We start from the raw sequence: 17,574 nt of genomic DNA, 5'->3' as shown, positions 1-17,574 counted from the left end.
TAATAGTGGAATGTTTATTTGCAAAGACCAGCACCGGTATTGCCGGAGCTTGAGCTCTTGAAGCTCCGCAGTCTTCTGAAAAGGGGGCCGGGAGCACCAACTCATTTGCATTTAAAGGGACACACAAAAACAACGCGTTTTGGCTCATACCCTAAAAGTGCCAATTTTAACAAGCTATAAACAATTATCCGTGGGGTATTTTGAGCTAAAACTTCACATACACACTCTGGAGACATCAGAGACTTATTTAGTCTCAGCCTCAGACGTCACGGCCATGCCCACATGCCCACGTTGGCTCAATGTCTGATGCATGGCACACAAAAGTGGAAACACTTCAGGAGTTTCGAAGTCGTCATCGGATTGGTTGAATTAAACAGGATTTCCGGGAGACATATGTGTCGCATTCTTTAACGTTCTGCCTGGAAACAAAGAGGCTGTGACGCCAAACCCCCTCACGAAAGAAGAAAGCCGTTGTGTTTACAACTGTGACGATGAGCGCTTATCAGGATCAACTACGCGCTGGATTTTCAAAAGTATGTGAAATATTTAAAGAGAATATAATATTGAAATAGAATCTTTAAAATACGTCAGAGAGTTTTACACACCAGTCTGTTATTGTGGCGACATTGTGATGCCGAAACGTGATGCTGAACGAAACGAACTGTGATTGGCTGTTTGACATGTTGGTCAAACGGCCTCATGGGTGGGCCTTGGCCAATGAAAGCTGCCAAGGATTCCAGACCTTCAGCCGTCAGTCTGAAGGTCTGGCTGCGTGAGACTAAGACTTATTTAACATCTTGTAAAAGGGGGCATAATAGATCCCCTTTAAATAGTAAAAATATTTCCAAATTTTACTGTTTTTGCTGTACTTTAGATCAAATAAGTGCAGGCTTTGTGAGCAGAAGAGACTTCTTTAAAAAAACATTAAAAATCTTACTATTCAAAAACAGGGTGGCATCCTGCTCCATGTAAAATAAAACTACTTTTATAAGGCTACTGATATTCTAAAATGAGGAAATAATTACTGAGTGCACATTTAATACCACCATAAATCAGTTCATGCATAAAAAAAGAAACTTTAAGCATTTATGTCAGTTTAGCCCATCCTCTTTGATTCATGTCTAGCCAAGTGTTTCTTATGACCCAGAGGAAATTGAAAATACTTTTAAATCAAGCTTGAAAACACAGCAGGGCAAGTGCCTGCTGGTCTGATGGTGAGGGCTTTGCTTGGTGCTCATAGCACTGAGTCAACGTGCCGAGATGTGCTTGTCCTCGCCTGGAAGGTCGACTGACCCCGTCATGAGGGGTTTGTTACGCCTGGGCAACTGGGGGATTTCTCTTGACAAGGTAGGAGCCATTAAAGCACACCTTGTGCCTGTTTGGCTGTATAGCCCTGAGTGACCCTGTCTCTGTGAATCACAGCTGATGATATTCATGTGCTGAGAACACTGGGGACGGAGCTCGGGAGCAGGCAGCGAGGCTGTAGGCGTCTGTACAAATGGATCATGTGGTGATGTGCTGCTCTGGGATGCGACCACTATTCATGTCACAGCACTAGTTGGGTATTTTAGAGTTTCTTCTCCTGGTAGACACTGTTATATACGGTAAATATGTTGTTGAATAACATGGCCAAAAAACTCTTTGAACCTACTTTTAGTACAACGACTAAAAAGAATATTCCAGGTGATTTAATATATAAGTGTATTTACTGTAAACATGTTTTTTAAATATAATACGACAGGTCTATAGACTTGAATTTAAATTTATTGACATTCAGCTGAAAATAGCCTCAATATATTTCTTTAAAAGGGATAAATCAACCAAAAAATAATAATAAAAAAATGAAAAAGATTATATTTTGAGGGATGAATAAATAAAATAAAATAAATGTTGTTTTGGAACCCAGTTTATTTCATCACATTAACTAAAAGATTTGAAATCCCCTTCAAATGATTTTCATTTGCGTTTAGCATGCAGAAAAAAAAAGTCACACAGATTTGGAACAACTTTGTGCGAGTAAATGATGAATACATTTAAAGGTGCCATAGAATGGAAAACTGTATTTACCTTGGCATAGTTGAATAATAAGAGTTCTGTACATGGAAATGACATACTGTGAGCCTCAAACACCATTGTTTCCTCCTTATGGAAGACCCTAAACTGCAACGTCCTACTTTATTAACTTTTTAAAGTGTCAAAAAAAAAGTGGAAAAGACAAGTCCAAAAACGCTTATAACAGCTGGATCTGGCAACACAGAGGCTGCGTCCGCGCCCTCACTCACAACTCTCTCTCAAGCCTCGTTCACTCCACCAGCGTCTCGCAGCGATCATGTTCATACCACGGACGCTAAGCATTCTTGCAAAATCTCTCAAAATCTGTATCTTCGTCTGATACAGGCTCTAACATATAAGGTTGGATGCCTAATCTCTCCATTGTTCACGCCGGACAGTAGAGATCTGTTTGCTGTGTGAGCTACTGAAATGAGCCGCTCTGTGAAACAGCCAATCAGAGCAGAGTTCAACATTATTATTCATGACCCTTCCAAATAAGGTAATAACAGACCATTTCACTCTAGGGACAAATCCTAGGGTTGTAAATTGGCGTAAAACCGTTTCTGGAGAATTTTTGCCCTTACCTAAACCACATATCTTCTATGTAGATATCAGATAACAATTTAAAATACTGCATCAATGCATTCTATGGCACCTTTAAATCTACAGAAAAACAATAACAACAAAAAAGTTGTGGCAGCATTTCATTGCAATAAATAAGTCAAATTAATAATAAATCAAATTTCTTATCAATGCTGAAAAGAAATGTGCTGCTTACATTTTTTGTGGAAAACATGATACATTTTTTTAGGATTCTTTGATGAACAGAAATGTCAAAAGAACAGCAAAAGAACACATGTCTTTACGGTCACTTTAATGCATCATTGGCTGAATAGTTTCTTTAAAAACACCCCAAACTTTTGAACAGTAGCATGTGTAGTAATGTATATTTCATATGCTTTTTTACTTAAAACAGAAATGGTGTGCAACTGTGTGATTCATCTTGGAGCTGATTGGTTTGGTTTATAGCTTAGAATTCTTTACAGAATAATATTTTGATATCCCTATGGAAAAAATAAATAAATGGGAAAAATACTTTAGGAAAAAGACCACTTTCATGTTTGATACAACAGTTTCATGTTTGGGCGATTTATACCTTTTAAGTGATGAATTATGTATTTAAAAAATAATAAAAGCTTCAGCTTTCCAACTTACTTCCATAGTCCCTGATTGTGAAGTTTCTGTTCCTGGTCTGTGAAGGGGATTTGAAGTAGAATCGGTGCTCGACTGCAGGCATGTCTCTGTCTGTGGCGCTGATGATCTGAATCACCTAGAGAACAGTCAACTGAATAAATCACCACAGAAAGAACTTGCATATTTCGTAAAAGCACTTATAGTGTTGAAAAGACAGCAATAGACTGTTTGACTGACAGAACTGACGTGTTTGACTCATCAAACCTCAAAGGGATCATTTGAGGTTGCTTACTGCCTTTATGACTCAACCACATGGGGCGGAACTTATGACGGGTGCGCTGCCATCTCCACAGATCTCTGATGACAAAGTCAAGCATTCTGAGAGAATGACAGAATTTAACGTGGCAGAGAGAAAAAAAAATATATCCAGTACTTCATTCCCTTAGTATATTATGAATATGCTTTCTTACTATCAATGTGTGCAAATAAATGTTATTTCCCAGGCACTAGAAAAACCACGCAAAGTAAAATGATTGGTTTTAAACAGGTTCAACACTTCAACCAATCCGTCAATGTTTGGACATACAGATAGTCCCGCCCCTAACTCAAGCTATTGGCTGAGCCATTGTTGTTGCGACTTGCTGGTTAGTTTTTATATTTTATATTTCCTCTTGTCAGGCATAAAGGATCATTCATAAAAAAAGTAAAAATTCCAGCCTCCACCTTTTTTTTTAAAGTGTAATATTCACTTTTGTTTTTACATTTGTATTCATATTTATCATGATCTTTTGTTTTTGTTGTTGTCAGACATTTAGTAAATACTAATACATTGATTATTAATACATTTAAATAATCCAGCTTTAAGATTTTAACATTTTATCTGTATTAATTTCCATTCAATTGAAATGAATAGTCTATAAATGCTCTACATATTCAGAATAGATGTGCAAATTAGGAATTAATTAACTTCTAATCAAAATTCTTAAGTTTTAAACAATACCGTTTGGTAAATGCCAAAGAAACTACATTTGTGTTAGCATCGATTCATTTTATACTTATTATTATATGTATTAAACATACTTAAATACGTTTAAACCATTTTTGTCAGGAATTTATTAGTATTGTGTAACGGCATGTAACTTGATTAATAATTGCTTCCCCGTGAAAATTGCATATATTCGTCTTCAAGGGTTTGTGTTGATCGGTTGACTGTCTTTAGTGAATTCTGAAAAGGCTTTGTTGTGTCATTTATTCTGCACATTTCTACATATAAGCAAGGGAACTTCGCTCTCTGGAATGAAAGACTGAATAGGGAGACACTGATAGGCAGTGTTGTACTGGGAGTAGCTCTCTTTCAGCATGAAAGGAGAAGATCAAGGCACCGTTCTCTCACATTAATTCACTGCAGCACCAACAGCAGGCCCAGAAACTCAAATTGAAGCACAGGTAGTTATTCACACACATGCACACACACACTTACCTGTCCTACTTTTGCATTTTCACAAACAAATGTCTCATATACAAAGGCAAGTTCTGGAGGAAATTCATTGACATCCAGCACTTTGATTGTGACAGTAACTTTGCTGGACAGCAGGGGGTTGTCTGAAAAATCAAAAAAAGTATTGTCCATGAATCAGATCAGTGATAACTGCAAAAATGTCAGACCCATTTCATATTTGAAAAAGGAAAAAATAGGACAAATGAAGAATTCAGAAAGTCTTTGACATGTTATAATGACTCCCAGTAACACTCTTGAGGATCTGATTATTTTGAAGTTGCTTTCATGTTACAATAAATCCTTATAACGCATCCATTGTAGCTACAAAAACAAAAGGATTTTGGCTGGATCATTCATATCTGAAGAAAACTTTGTAGTTGCGGCTTTTCGTTTGCAAACCAGCTTGATGCAAAATAATTTACTTATTTATTTGGTCTTTTGACAAATCTCTTATTTTAACTGGATTGGGCTTTTATTTATGATTTTGATATTTTATTTTAGCCGGTATTAGTGAAGCTATGCTGTATTTTCATTCTTGTCCACTAGATGGAGATGTGGTCTTTAGAAATATGGACTGGTATAAATGTTTATCCCCATTTCAATCTACAGTTATATTAACCTACTTGGTTATCTAGGCTGTGCATCTGGATAAAACACAATCCACCATACTTACTAACTTTTGTTGCTACAACAGTGACGTTGTGTTCTGTATTTCTCTCTCTGTCCAGGGCTTCACTGACAGACAGAGTTCCTTCAACAGGGTCAATGTCAAAGTGGTTTTCAGAGTCCTTTCTCCACTCAACAGAATATCTACAAACCAATGTATCAAAGACAACAACGAAAACAAACAAACAAACAAACAAAAAAAAAAAAGATCAACCAGATTACACGTCATGTTCAATTAAAGGAATTTCATTAGGTTACTTTGGTAAAGATTAGAATTAGAACTCAAATATAAAATGCAGATTTTTATTTTTTTTTTCAGTTTCATGATTATTTAAAAAGATACCCCCCCCCCAACAAAAAAGAAGAAAAACAAATCTGTCATCATTTACTCATGTGTCCATTGACTTCCAATGTATGGAAAAATACACTGAGATATATCAAAATATCTTCTTTTGTGTTTCACAGAAGAAAGAAAGTCATACAGGTTTAGAATGACATGAGAGTGAATTGATCTCTTTAAGTATCTTTTGTAGGACATTCAATAAGTGAAAGGTGAAAGGTAATAGTGGAATCTTTGATTCTTCCTAGTAATTTAAATCGCTTGTAATTTTTTTTTTAAGAACAAATGACTCATTCAGGCTCATTCTCTGATTCGTTTAATGGTCCTTCCAGTAGGCTACGCCAGTAGATGGCCACCAGTGAGTGAGTCAGTTTTGAGTCTAATTCATGACTGATCTAGCCTGAAGGATTCAGTGTTTGAGTCTTGAATCTAGTTCAGCTCCATTCGGTCTTGTTCTACTTCTGACTCAATTTCTGACCGGAAAAAAAGCAGAACTATTATTATTTCTTTAATCCTCACTTTAGTTGTGAATAAGACTCCATTATTGGCTACCCTATAAGGCTATGATGTGCAACGGTCAGCTTCCCAGAAGAATAACTTCCAATTATAACTACATGGTTGTTAGTTGATGGTATATGTTTTTTCTGAAGCAATCAACCCACATTATTTCACCTTCCCTCATTAAAGCTTTTGTTTTTTGTCTGATTTTCAAATCCTGTCTTGCTTTAAATCAAAGTTTAAATGTCCTGATTTAGCTATTAGCTGGTTAGTTTGTTTCATGGCTTACAACTCTTTAATGAAGACTTCCTTTGGGAATAAATAAATAAATAAAGTAATACTAATACTAATAATAGAAAACATATTTCCAGAATCAAGGTCACTGTAAAAGTGGATGGGCACTGTTGCATTGTATTGCTTGGCACTTCATCCTGCTTACAAGAGAGAGGCTTCAGTGAACAGAAAAAATAACTGCTGGGTAGTGATTGAAACTTTGTTGTTTTCTTAAAAGAAAGGTTCAGAAATATTAAAGGCTGAAAGTCTAAAGCGTGCACAGAAAGTCTTGTGTTAATAGATGATAATGAAAACGAATTTCTGTTGGATTTTCATTGATTTAACATACAGGTAATGTAATGTTTAATTGGTAACATTTCCTTTACAAACTTTCTGATTTGAGTTTTGACTGCTATCTACAATTTACATTTCACAAAGTCTGGCAAAATTACTCCATATCCACTGGCACAAAGATAATTCATGATGTCAGAGAAGGAAACTTTGTCAAAAAATAAAATTGAAGAAAATTTCCTCGTTTTTGTATTAATACTATATCAATTATTATATATCTAAAAGATTTTATTAAAAAGAACTGTAATTATATAAATTTGATTAAATATATATAATCTGTCACGAGATGCTGATGTCGTAGAATAATATTTGTACACTTTCTGCTTCCTGTCTGCATGTGTATGAGCACTCTTGGTCTCTTTGAACTAGTCTGCTACTTTTCAGCCCACTGCTGAGACTTGCAGAGACCCCTGTTTCTTTAATATAAGCAGCCTAGTGGATCAGTATGAGGAAGTCTGCTTTTTCTCTGTAGCACCAGACCTTTATCAGGATTACATTCCTGCCCCTTCCTTTCTGTCTCAGGTGTCTCTCTACCTGCTCGCCCAAGGTTTTCTGCTATACAAGCAAAACCTCAGCCACAGTTTCAACTGGATTCTTCTAGTAAGTGCTACTGAACACTGAACTTCACAAACTTCAGTTCTGCTGTCAAATCACCCCTCATCAAATATTCTATCCCCTGGGTAAGTTTTGTAAGTTATAAATTTTAAATAAAGAAAACCTGACTGGAGGGGGTCTGAATATATAAATCGGATCTAATGGAGGTTTGGAAGTGTATTATACCCATGATTCATATTATTTTTTGCAACGTATGTACATTGCAGAGTTATGTGTGGTGCATAATGCACTGTATTTCACAAGACATGAAGTATATCAACCATAATACAGTACAACAGTACCCACCCTCTTCATTTTCCCCATAGGAATAAAATACAAACAAACAACAAGCTACAAGGTGAATCACAACATTACAAATGTCCCAGGTTACGTATGTAACCATGGTTCCCCGAAGGGAATGAGACGCTGCATCGGAAAACACTATTGGAACGCCTCCAGCGTGACCGTACAGCGTGAGCACAGCTAGGGCGAGAGAAAAAGGGCCACAATGGGCTAAAGTGGGCGGGGCCTGCGTCCCAAAGGCCAACTTCTAAGAAGTGAGTCTTGATCCCCAAGAAGAGGGGAGGAAACATGTAACAAGGGGGTGTCTACCCACTGACTGGCCACCGCGAGGGGCACGGTAGGCCGATAAAGCCGCCACGTAGACCTTCAGGGTGGAGTGGGTTAACCCTGCGGAGGAAGAGGCCCGCGAGAACTCCAGAACTGTACCAATCGAGCAGTAGACTGGGTCGAGCCGCGATCTCTGCACCGTGAAGTGAAGAGTCTCCACTTCAATGGGTACAGTTTCCTCGTGCTCCGAGGCCTGATTACGCTCGCCGAAACAGTCGAGCTCTTTGGAGCGGAGGCCTCAGCATAATGACTCTCTGGATCGAGAGGAGGCCTACTACACCCCATACACTGGACATCTTGTAAGGAGACTCACCTAGAGCCTACTACTCACATAACTGTCCCAGCAGAGCTCTGGCGACTCTCTAGATCGAGAGGAGGCCTACTACACTCCACCCGGAGCTCTGACAAGCGGAGGCATCAGAAAAACTCTCAGCAGCGAGGAGGCCTACAACGCTTGCCGTGACCGTTTCGAAGGGAAGAACCCAATATTGGTACGCTTTTCCCCCAAAGCAAACCTCAAGAACTCCCTTGTTTGATTACCAGAGCCTGCTCGGGGCCCACAGTGTTTCTACAGAACTGCTTCTACAGTGCGCAGGACCCATGGAGACATATCTGGCAGTAGTTTCCACGCTGCCAATGGTCTGCTAAGGGAACCAGTCTCCCGAACTGGTCTCTGGTGTGCTTAGAGCTGCTAGCTCGGTGCCCTGAAGTGGAGGACCGGCAGGAGGCGGCCGAACAAGCTGCTCTAGAGGCCCCCGGAGGGGTGGCGAGCCTCTCAGCTCCGCTATGTTTCCGGGCAGGAGTAACTGAGAGAAGCGCTCGCTGGAGACCGCTGCGCCCTGTAACACTGGCAGGGTTGGCAGACCGATCTCCTGAGGGCACCAAGGAGAGACGGGTACCGCGTAATGCGGTGTACACCGGTCTTCCCCAGAGGGGCCTGCCCTCATAAGTCCTGGGCCATGGGCATCAGGACTGCCTCAGCTGAAGTCTCCTATTGAAACGATGGTCCTCAGATCAACGTCATCTCCTAGAAAGACTAGACTGATAGAACCAGAGCCTGTTCAGGCAGGACCCGATGAGACACGCTTGGCAGGGGTTCCCACACCGCCAGGTGACTTACTACGGGATCCAGTCTCTCGAGACTGGCCTCTGGTGTACCTAGAGTGGCTACCTCGGTGCCCTGAAGCGGAGGACCGGCAGGAGATGGCCGAACAAGCTGCTCTAGAGACCCCCGGAGGGGTGGCGAGCCTCTCAGCTCCGCTATGTTTCCGGGCAGGAGTAACTGAGAGAAGCGCTCGCTGGAGACCGCTGCGCCCTTTAACACTGGCAGGGTTGGTAGACCGATCTCCTGAGGGCACCGAGGAGAGACGGGTACCGCGTAATGCGGTGTATACCGGTCTTCCCCAGAGGGCCGGCCCTCAGAAGTCCTGGGCCATAAGCAGCAGGACGTTTAAGCCAAAGATTATCCAGTGAGAAAGATGATCCGCAGATCCGCCTTCTGCTACAAGCCTTCGGCCTGGGAGCGCCACTCTGACTCCAAAATTCTGGGAAGCACAAGAGGTGACGCTCCCTAATGAGGAGCTGGAACACGGCTGGGGCTGCTCCCGCCCAGAAGCCCCTGCTGTCCACCTCAACCTCCTCGGAGGAAGAGAGGTAAAACATCATGCTCTCACTTGAGAAATTATCCAAAGAGGCTCCTGTACACCATGTATATCTAACTTCTACAGTCATATGAAATACATCATTTAATTCCTCAGAATTAAATGCAGCCAAACCACCAGACAAGTATACATGGTCTGATGTGAAAAGATTCATATAATGAACCGAGAATAACCGAAATGCACGCGTTGCCTCGGCTCTCACTCAAAGGGGGAAGAACCGTAGCGTGGGCTTCCAAGCCCCGAGCGAGAGCGCTAGATCTGGGGAATGCAGGTGGAAATAAGGCGAGCCCGTCTCCAACCCGTCCGCCAGATCCATGTGCGATACCCGTGATCTCAAGCACAGTCAGCCACCTTTTTCCTAGAGCTGACAGCGCGAGCGCTGCTCATAATGATATTCTGATTCATAATAAGCTTGTGCAAACAATGCTTGTGCAACTGCTTTACGAAAGCTCATCGACGTCCACCTCCTCGGAGGATGACAGGCGAAGCGTCGACCCATCTCCCTGGGGGGAAGAAACCGCAGGGGCTTCCGATCCCAGAGAGCGACCGCTGGATCTGGCGTGTGAGGAAGAAGATAGGGACTCGCCCATCTCCATTCCCTCCACCAGATCCATCTGCGAACCCCACGGCAGCGGGACCAGAGCCACGGGGAACGCTGGCGAAGGCTCCCTCGCGAAAGAGAGCCCTCCGGGAGCGAAGTGCACGCAGCGGGAGTGCTCCCTCAAGAGCAGACTCCGCGTGACTCGCTCCCAAGCAGACCACACACAGACTGTGCTTTTTTTAGAACACACTGTCTGTAGTGCGGTCTGCTCTCGCCCTTAAAGTGCTAGTTTTAGATGCACTTTTAGACATAATGGAGCTTATTGTGATGTGGACAAACAACGCTAAATAAGACTCACAACAAAAAGCGACAGACACACACACACAGAGTAGCGGTTACTGAATGACAAGAAGCTGACGCCGGTTCCACCGCACATGCTTTTAAGCTTCCTGGTCTCTGACGTCACCCACCCGTGACGTCTCACCCATCCAGTGGACAGATTACACACGTGGTTCAGAGCACGGTCACGTGGGAGGCATTCCCATAGAGTTCTCCGACGCAACTCGAGTTCCTGAAGGGGAACTTTGATTTGAAGCAAAAACGTATTTGAAAACTACACAAAAATGCAAAAGTACAAGACTACTTACTTAACAGTTAATGAAGTATAGCTGAAGCTAAAGCATTCTCTAATTGGTGATATTTCGAAAAATCATGTAATATAGTTTTTCATCAGAATTCTGATGTTAAACAAGTAATTAAAAATAATACGTTGGAAAAAATTTAAGCCGGGCGCACACTGTGTGATTTAAAAAAAAAGTCATTTAGGATTGTACTTGTCAGACTGTACGAACATGATGATCATGTCACACTGTGGGATCTCAGTTGTTATTAGTGTCAGACTGTACGACAGTCAAGACGTGTTAAAAACGGGTGCGTGCAAGAAAACTTGTCCATAGTTTTACATTATCAACCCACACATGTTAAGTGACCACGAGCTGCATTGCACGCGGGGCTGAACTGTTGGCTATCATCAAATGCATATGAACTGCAGCAATAATGGCATATTTAAGTAAGCAGCAATACACACCCACATGAAAACAGCGGCACAACTGGTGTTTATCAGAGCAAAGGCAACATATCTGATGAATTCCGTGAGCGGAGGACGGGAGTGCCGGAGTTTATGGCAGTTAGAAGAAATCTCTAGCATTAATTCTGATCATGGCTTGTCTTGAAAAACGAACACAGTTTGTCGTAGGAGAAGTCACACTGCAGGACTGTGCGCCAAATCTTCTGACACTGCCAGAATTTCCTCTGAGGTAAAATTTGATCGCAACAGCCATTAATTGGCTGTCGGTCAACATGTCAAACTAACGATCAAAGACTACAGATTTTAGCCTAGGATTATAGGAATCTTTTAGGATTTTCAAAATTTGTCTAAGACGGCCAAATCGTGTCCAAAATCGCACAGTGTGAGCCGGGCTTATAAACAAAAACAGAGTGTGATATATTGAACAATTCAATAAACAAGAAGTAAATATTGAGTAACTTACATTTTACACACAATATTGACAACAACTTTATGTATTTTTGCTCTGCCAATGGAGTATCAACCACCATATCTCAGAGCAACAAACACAGCAGTGGCATTCCTGAATGAATCAGGTTTCAAACAAATCATTCCAGGAAATATTTAAATGACTTTTTTTTAAAGATGAAACATCAGTTTGTCTGGAATATGCAGACACAGACAAGCACAGTAATACAAATACTGAAATGCCTCTTTCACCTTGTTTAATGTCCGTCCCACAAAAGATACTTTGTATGCAGCAAAAACTAATATTATAAAAGGTAACACTTTATTTTAAGGTATCTTTGCTACACGTTACATGAGCTTACTATTATAATAACAGTAGATTATGCATAATTACATGCAACAAGTAACCCTAATTCAAATCCTAGCCATATAGTAAGTACATGTAGTTCATTAATATTACTCAGTACTTAAATGCAATTACACTGTAACAAGGACACCTTAAAATAAAGCGTAAACAAATAAATCTATAGGTAACAATAAATATCTTTAATAATTCAAAATAATTACCACTTATTGCTGAAAGAGAGAAAAAAAACCTATAAATGCAACACTAAATATAACAAATAGACAATCCAGAGATGAGAAATATTTAACAAGAGGTGAGAGTTTCTAAATGACTAACACCTCCATTTATGCACCTCCATGAAATATTCATATTAAAACAAATGCTTTCATAAAGACAACACACTTGTGTCAAGCTCTCAGATGCTTTTAACATCAACATTGTAGCTAACACTTTCAGACACTTAAATGAAGACCTAAAAAAAGCAAATGTGCCACATTAAATACAGTCCACGCTTGAAAACTGCACCAGAAGTTTGTCAGAGTGGATTGAATCAAAGCAGTGCACTCTCTGCTCAAAACAAGATTGCCAAATGGACTAAACCCATGGGAGCACAGGTTTGTTATTGTTTCATGTTGTCTGGTATACTTGGACTTGTTCATGTAAAGTGGTTTTGAAAGGAGTTCCCACAGGACGTTGTGAATATACACATGTATTTAAAGGCGAGGAAAAGCATGTGTGCTTCGATTTGACCCACATCTGTGTGTGTGTATTTGTGTGCTTCTCACATACCTAACAGGACTGTTGCTTACATCTAGGTCCTCAGCTGTGACGGCTCCGACGATGATGCCCACTGGTGTGTCCTCATATGTCTCCATTCTATAAGACAACCGGCTAAAGACAGGAGGTTCCTCCACATCCAGAACATTCACTTTCACTGTGGCAGTGTCCTTAAAAGGTCCCAAATGAAGGAATCGATGATCAAGAGCTGCGTTTGAAGCTTCTACTTTGAAGGTGTAGGCCTTTCTGGTCTCGTAGTCCAGACGCTGTAAAATGAATAATGAGACATCATCAGTCTTAGGACTGAACTCTGTTTTATTGTCATTTATGGCAGCAGGGAGGAAGTGATGTCAAATTGTTTGTGGCTGCATACTGTCAAAGAATAACAAAACACCACCAACTTTATTCGGGTCATAAAACTCGTGATCTAAGTAAAAATGCTTTCCACAACAGAGGGCTCCTGCAGAGATCAGAAGCGAGGGGAACGGAAGGGAAAGGCTGCCACTCACTCAACCCTGGAATCACAGGAGGGAGAATAAACGAAGAGAAGAAGAAAGCAGGGAGAAAAGGCTTTGGTCAGTGGCTCTTGCATCACTGTGCTCATTCAGCCATATAAAGGCAGAATTTGGCACAGTCACAACTGAAAAGCAAAGAGTTGTGGCAACTAAGCACAACCGAACAGACTGCAGATTTCAGAACTTCAGCAACAGCATTAAAGTCACTTTAATCCATGCTGATATTGGAAATGCTAATAACTAATGATTTTAAAATAATAATAATGTGTATACATAAGAGATCTTCTATTGCATTACTATAAATAAATATTATTAAATGATTATATATGAGAAAAGTTTAGATACAAAAACCTCTAAATGCCATCTGAAATTTTCTTCTAAAATGAGCATTTTTATCAGGCTCCTATTTATCAGGTTCCTGTTTATGTACCCCGGCCGCCTTGAGTTTTCGCCGCCTGCTGCGCCTCGCAGTTTTGCAGGAGCGCCTGAAGTTGAAAAAAAAGCAACTCTGAGCAGAAAAGCACCCCACGTCATTGCGTTTTTTTCCATTGTCCAATCGAATGAATGGAGAGGCAGGGCTTCCGTTGTGGTGACAAAAATTTACCGTTGCTCAGAAAGTCTGGAAACTGTAATAATGGATGATAAACTTGTGGTGTCTGTCGCGGGTTTTACCCGGGAACAAGAGCCCTCTCTGGGCCGGCCCTGGGAACAGGAGCCCTCTCTGGGCTGACCTTGGGAACAGGAGCCCTCTCTGGGCTGGACGTAGGAACAGAGTCTCTCTCCGAGCTGGACGTGGGAACAGGAGCCCTCTCTGTGCTGAACTTGGGAACTGGAGCCCTCTCTGGGTAGAATGTGGAAAAAGCAGCTCTCTCTCGACTTTGGTCAGGGGCTAGAGCCATCTCTCAACTCTGGTCAGGGGCTAGAGCCATCTCTCGACTCTGGTCAGGGAAGCACGCATTAATCATAGAATCGCTCCATCTCACTAGATGTACCACGCTCAGGAACTCCTCCACATACTGCTCCAAAGGCCGTCCCTCCTGCTGGAAATCGAGGAGGAAGTCCTCAGCCCAGTTCATCTTGTTAGCGGTGCGGTGTTCTGTCACACTTCTAAGGAGAGGAGCGAGGAGACGCAGGAGTAAACTCAAAGTAAACCGTCTTTAATGAACAACCAAAGGGGATACAAACTGAAACAGGGAATGACCTCAGACACCAGCACTAGGAAACCAGGAACAGAACGCTCTTTAAATACACAACTAAACAAGGGAATAACGAGACAGACCTGAGACAAATGAAACACACTAGGAGCAGGGACAGGAAGAACCAAATATGGGCTTGTTTACACCTGGTCATTTCATGCGTTTTCGCTGATCGGATATCTATCTGATTTGTTAAAAATAAAAATAAAAATGTGTCATCGCAAAACGGATATAAATCCGATCTTCAACTTCCGCTCCATATTTAAATTTAACGGAGTTCACGTCAATGAAATCTAAAGATAAGTGCTGCATTTTATTAATTATCAGCTCATTTCAAGATCAAGGACCGCAATAGGAGAGCGCGCGGCATCAGCACTGGGAAGATAGGTTAGTCTCACTACTTTTAATGAAGATGATTGTGTGTTGACCGTCTGCGTTTTACTTTCAGTTTCATTAGCGGCATGTTTGCGCGTCGGTTTGCTCAGCTGCGAGTCCACAGCAATGCGTGTTGCATTAGCGCTGTCATATCTGACTATAATGTCATATAGCTTAAAACACGCTCTCACGCGTTTATTATTTTAACATTTTGGGAGGAGTAAAATTTACATATGTGGTTTCAACAACCAGATGCATTTACACTTGTCCAGTTTTGTCTGGAGACCACCTCCTGAAGTGGTTTGAGCGATCGGATTTATATCCGTCTCGAATGCATTTCCGAGGGCATTTACACCTGGTCTTTTCACGATCGGATAGCTATCCGATCAGACAAAACGCATGAAGTGACCAGGTGTAAACAGCCCCTATGGGCACAATGAAACACAAGGGAGAAACCAGTACATGGAGAGCACATGGGGAGCAAAACAACAACAAAATGGGTCCATAACCCTGACAACTTTAAAATAAAACTTCTTCCTGTGATGCTAAGCTGAATTTTGATCAGCCATTACTCCAGCCATTTCCCCAGTCTCCTGTGTCATGTGATCATTTAGAAATCATTCAAATATGCGAATTTATTATGAATGTTGAGAACATTTGTGCAGCTTAATATTTTCTGAGACCTGTGATACTGTCACGTGTGTTCCCGTTTAGTTCCTGTTTGTCCATATTTGGTTCTTCCCGTTCCTATTTCCATTTGTGTTGATTTGATTCCAGGTGTTTCTTGTCAATCAGTCTCGTTTAGTCCTTGTGTGTAGTGTATTTAAAGGGCATTCTGTTTAGTTTCCTTTGTCCGCTGTTATATGTCTGTGGAATGTCTTTCTTGGTTGGATTCCCTGTGAATTATGTCATTAAAAGATATTGTATTCTGAAGAACTCCTCGTCTCCTCCTTCCCTTGCTCCCAGTGATCGTGACAGATACCTTTCTCAGGATTATTTGATGACTAAAATGTTGAAAAAAACAACAACAACAAAAAAAACATACTAACATAAAAAATCATACTAACAATATAAGATTCTAACAATATGCTTTTTATCAATTTAACACATCTTTGGAGAATGAAAATATTAATTTCTTTCAAGAGAAAAAAAAAAAAATACTGACCCAAAACTTTTGAACAGTAGTGTACACATTGTTACAAAAGATTTCTAAAATATATATATTTTACAGTATATACCTGTGTGTGTGTGTGTGTGTGAGAGAGAGAGACTTACAACAATTTATAATTAATGTCTTAGGAATGAGATGACAAACAAAGCATGACAGTATGGAGCAAGAAGATTTGTTCAATTAGCTTTGTTCTTTCTCAGATAATAAGAGCAACTGCAGAACACAAATGATAAATCGTGTCCTGCTGATTAGTTTTTCCACTAATAATTGCCTGATTGTCTGTGTATGATTGCGGCTTGTAAAATGAACTAAAAATGTTAACCTTGAAATGTGCTTCATGTGGTAACATCTACATTCAACTCTATTTAAAGGGATAGTTCACCCAAAAATGAAAATTCTGTCATTAATTACTCTCCCTCATTTCGTTTCAAACTCGTAAGACCTTCGTTCATCTTCGGAACACAAATTAAGATATTTTTGATGGAATCTGAGAGCTGTCTGACCCTGCATAGACAGCAATACAACTGAAATGTTCCCAGGTCCAGAAACATAGCAAGGAGATTGGAAAAATAATCCATGTGACATCAGGGGTTCAACCGTAATTTCAGCTACATCACGCTGGATATGTTTCCTATGTTGTTGTGATTTAATCTGAACAACAACCACGTATCCGGCGTGATGTAGCTGACACAGAATAGCATATGCTGTTTACGTCCAGTGGATACTCTCCAAAATGGCGCTATGGAGACAAATTGTTGAATAAAGACATTATTTTTTTTCTTTTGCACACAAAAAGTATTCTCGCAGCTTCGTAAAATTACGGTTGAACCCCTGATGTCACATGGATTATTTTACCGATCTCCTTGCTATGTTTCTGGACTTGGGAACATTTCAGCTGTATTGCTGTCTATGCAGGGTCAGACAGCTCTCAGATTCCATCAAAAATATCTTAATTTGTGTTCCGAAGATGAACAAAGGTCTTACAGGTTTGAAACGACACAAGGGTGAGTAATTAATGTCAGAATTTTAAAAAAATGAAATGAAGCAAAACAAAACAAAGCAAAGCAAAGCAAAGCAAAGCAAAGCAAAACCTTAAGCATACAGTGTTAAAAAGACTGTAAAAAGACTTATTTTACTTGTGAAAGTATTTTTTAAATCTTCAGCTTCTTTATCAACAGATTTTAGATGAGTCCTAAGCAAATTAATTATTCATTTTCAGCACGCCTCGCACAAATAATTCCACACCAGCATGCAGTGTGCTGATCTGAAAAGAAAGAAAGAAAAAAAAAAACATTTACTGCACTGGGGTTGGTTAATGACTTCAACCGAGTGTAAAAAGAACAATTTGTCCCAGTCTGTTGC

The 17,574-nt window shown here is 40.5% G+C and overlaps 1 protein-coding gene across 3 annotated transcripts in view; it reads right to left on the bottom strand.

Annotated features, from left to right (window-relative positions):
* cdh12a (cadherin 12, type 2a (N-cadherin 2)) overlaps positions 1-17,574 on the bottom strand; it is a 59,436-nt gene that overhangs the window by 6,185 nt on the left and 35,677 nt on the right. For 2 of the 3 annotated variants that reach the window (XM_058798644.1, XM_058798652.1), the window contains 4 exons: positions 12,968-13,221; positions 5,418-5,554; positions 4,727-4,848; positions 3,268-3,382 (listed from right to left, as the gene is read on the bottom strand). In XM_058798644.1, the coding sequence (XP_058654627.1) occupies positions 3,268-3,382; positions 4,727-4,848; positions 5,418-5,554; positions 12,968-13,221 (628 nt within the window). Of the gene's footprint in view, positions 1-2,561; positions 3,117-3,267; positions 3,383-4,726; positions 4,849-5,417; positions 5,555-12,967; positions 13,222-17,574 lie in introns of those variants that run through there. The other variant, XM_058798658.1, reaches the window with a different exon arrangement.

This window comes from Onychostoma macrolepis, chromosome 02 (genome assembly GCF_012432095.1).
Source record: "Onychostoma macrolepis isolate SWU-2019 chromosome 02, ASM1243209v1, whole genome shotgun sequence".
Taxonomy (NCBI): domain Eukaryota; kingdom Metazoa; phylum Chordata; class Actinopteri; order Cypriniformes; family Cyprinidae; genus Onychostoma; species Onychostoma macrolepis.
The sequence above is the reverse complement of the archived record's forward strand: the minus strand, read 5'-3'. Positions and strand labels throughout refer to the sequence as shown.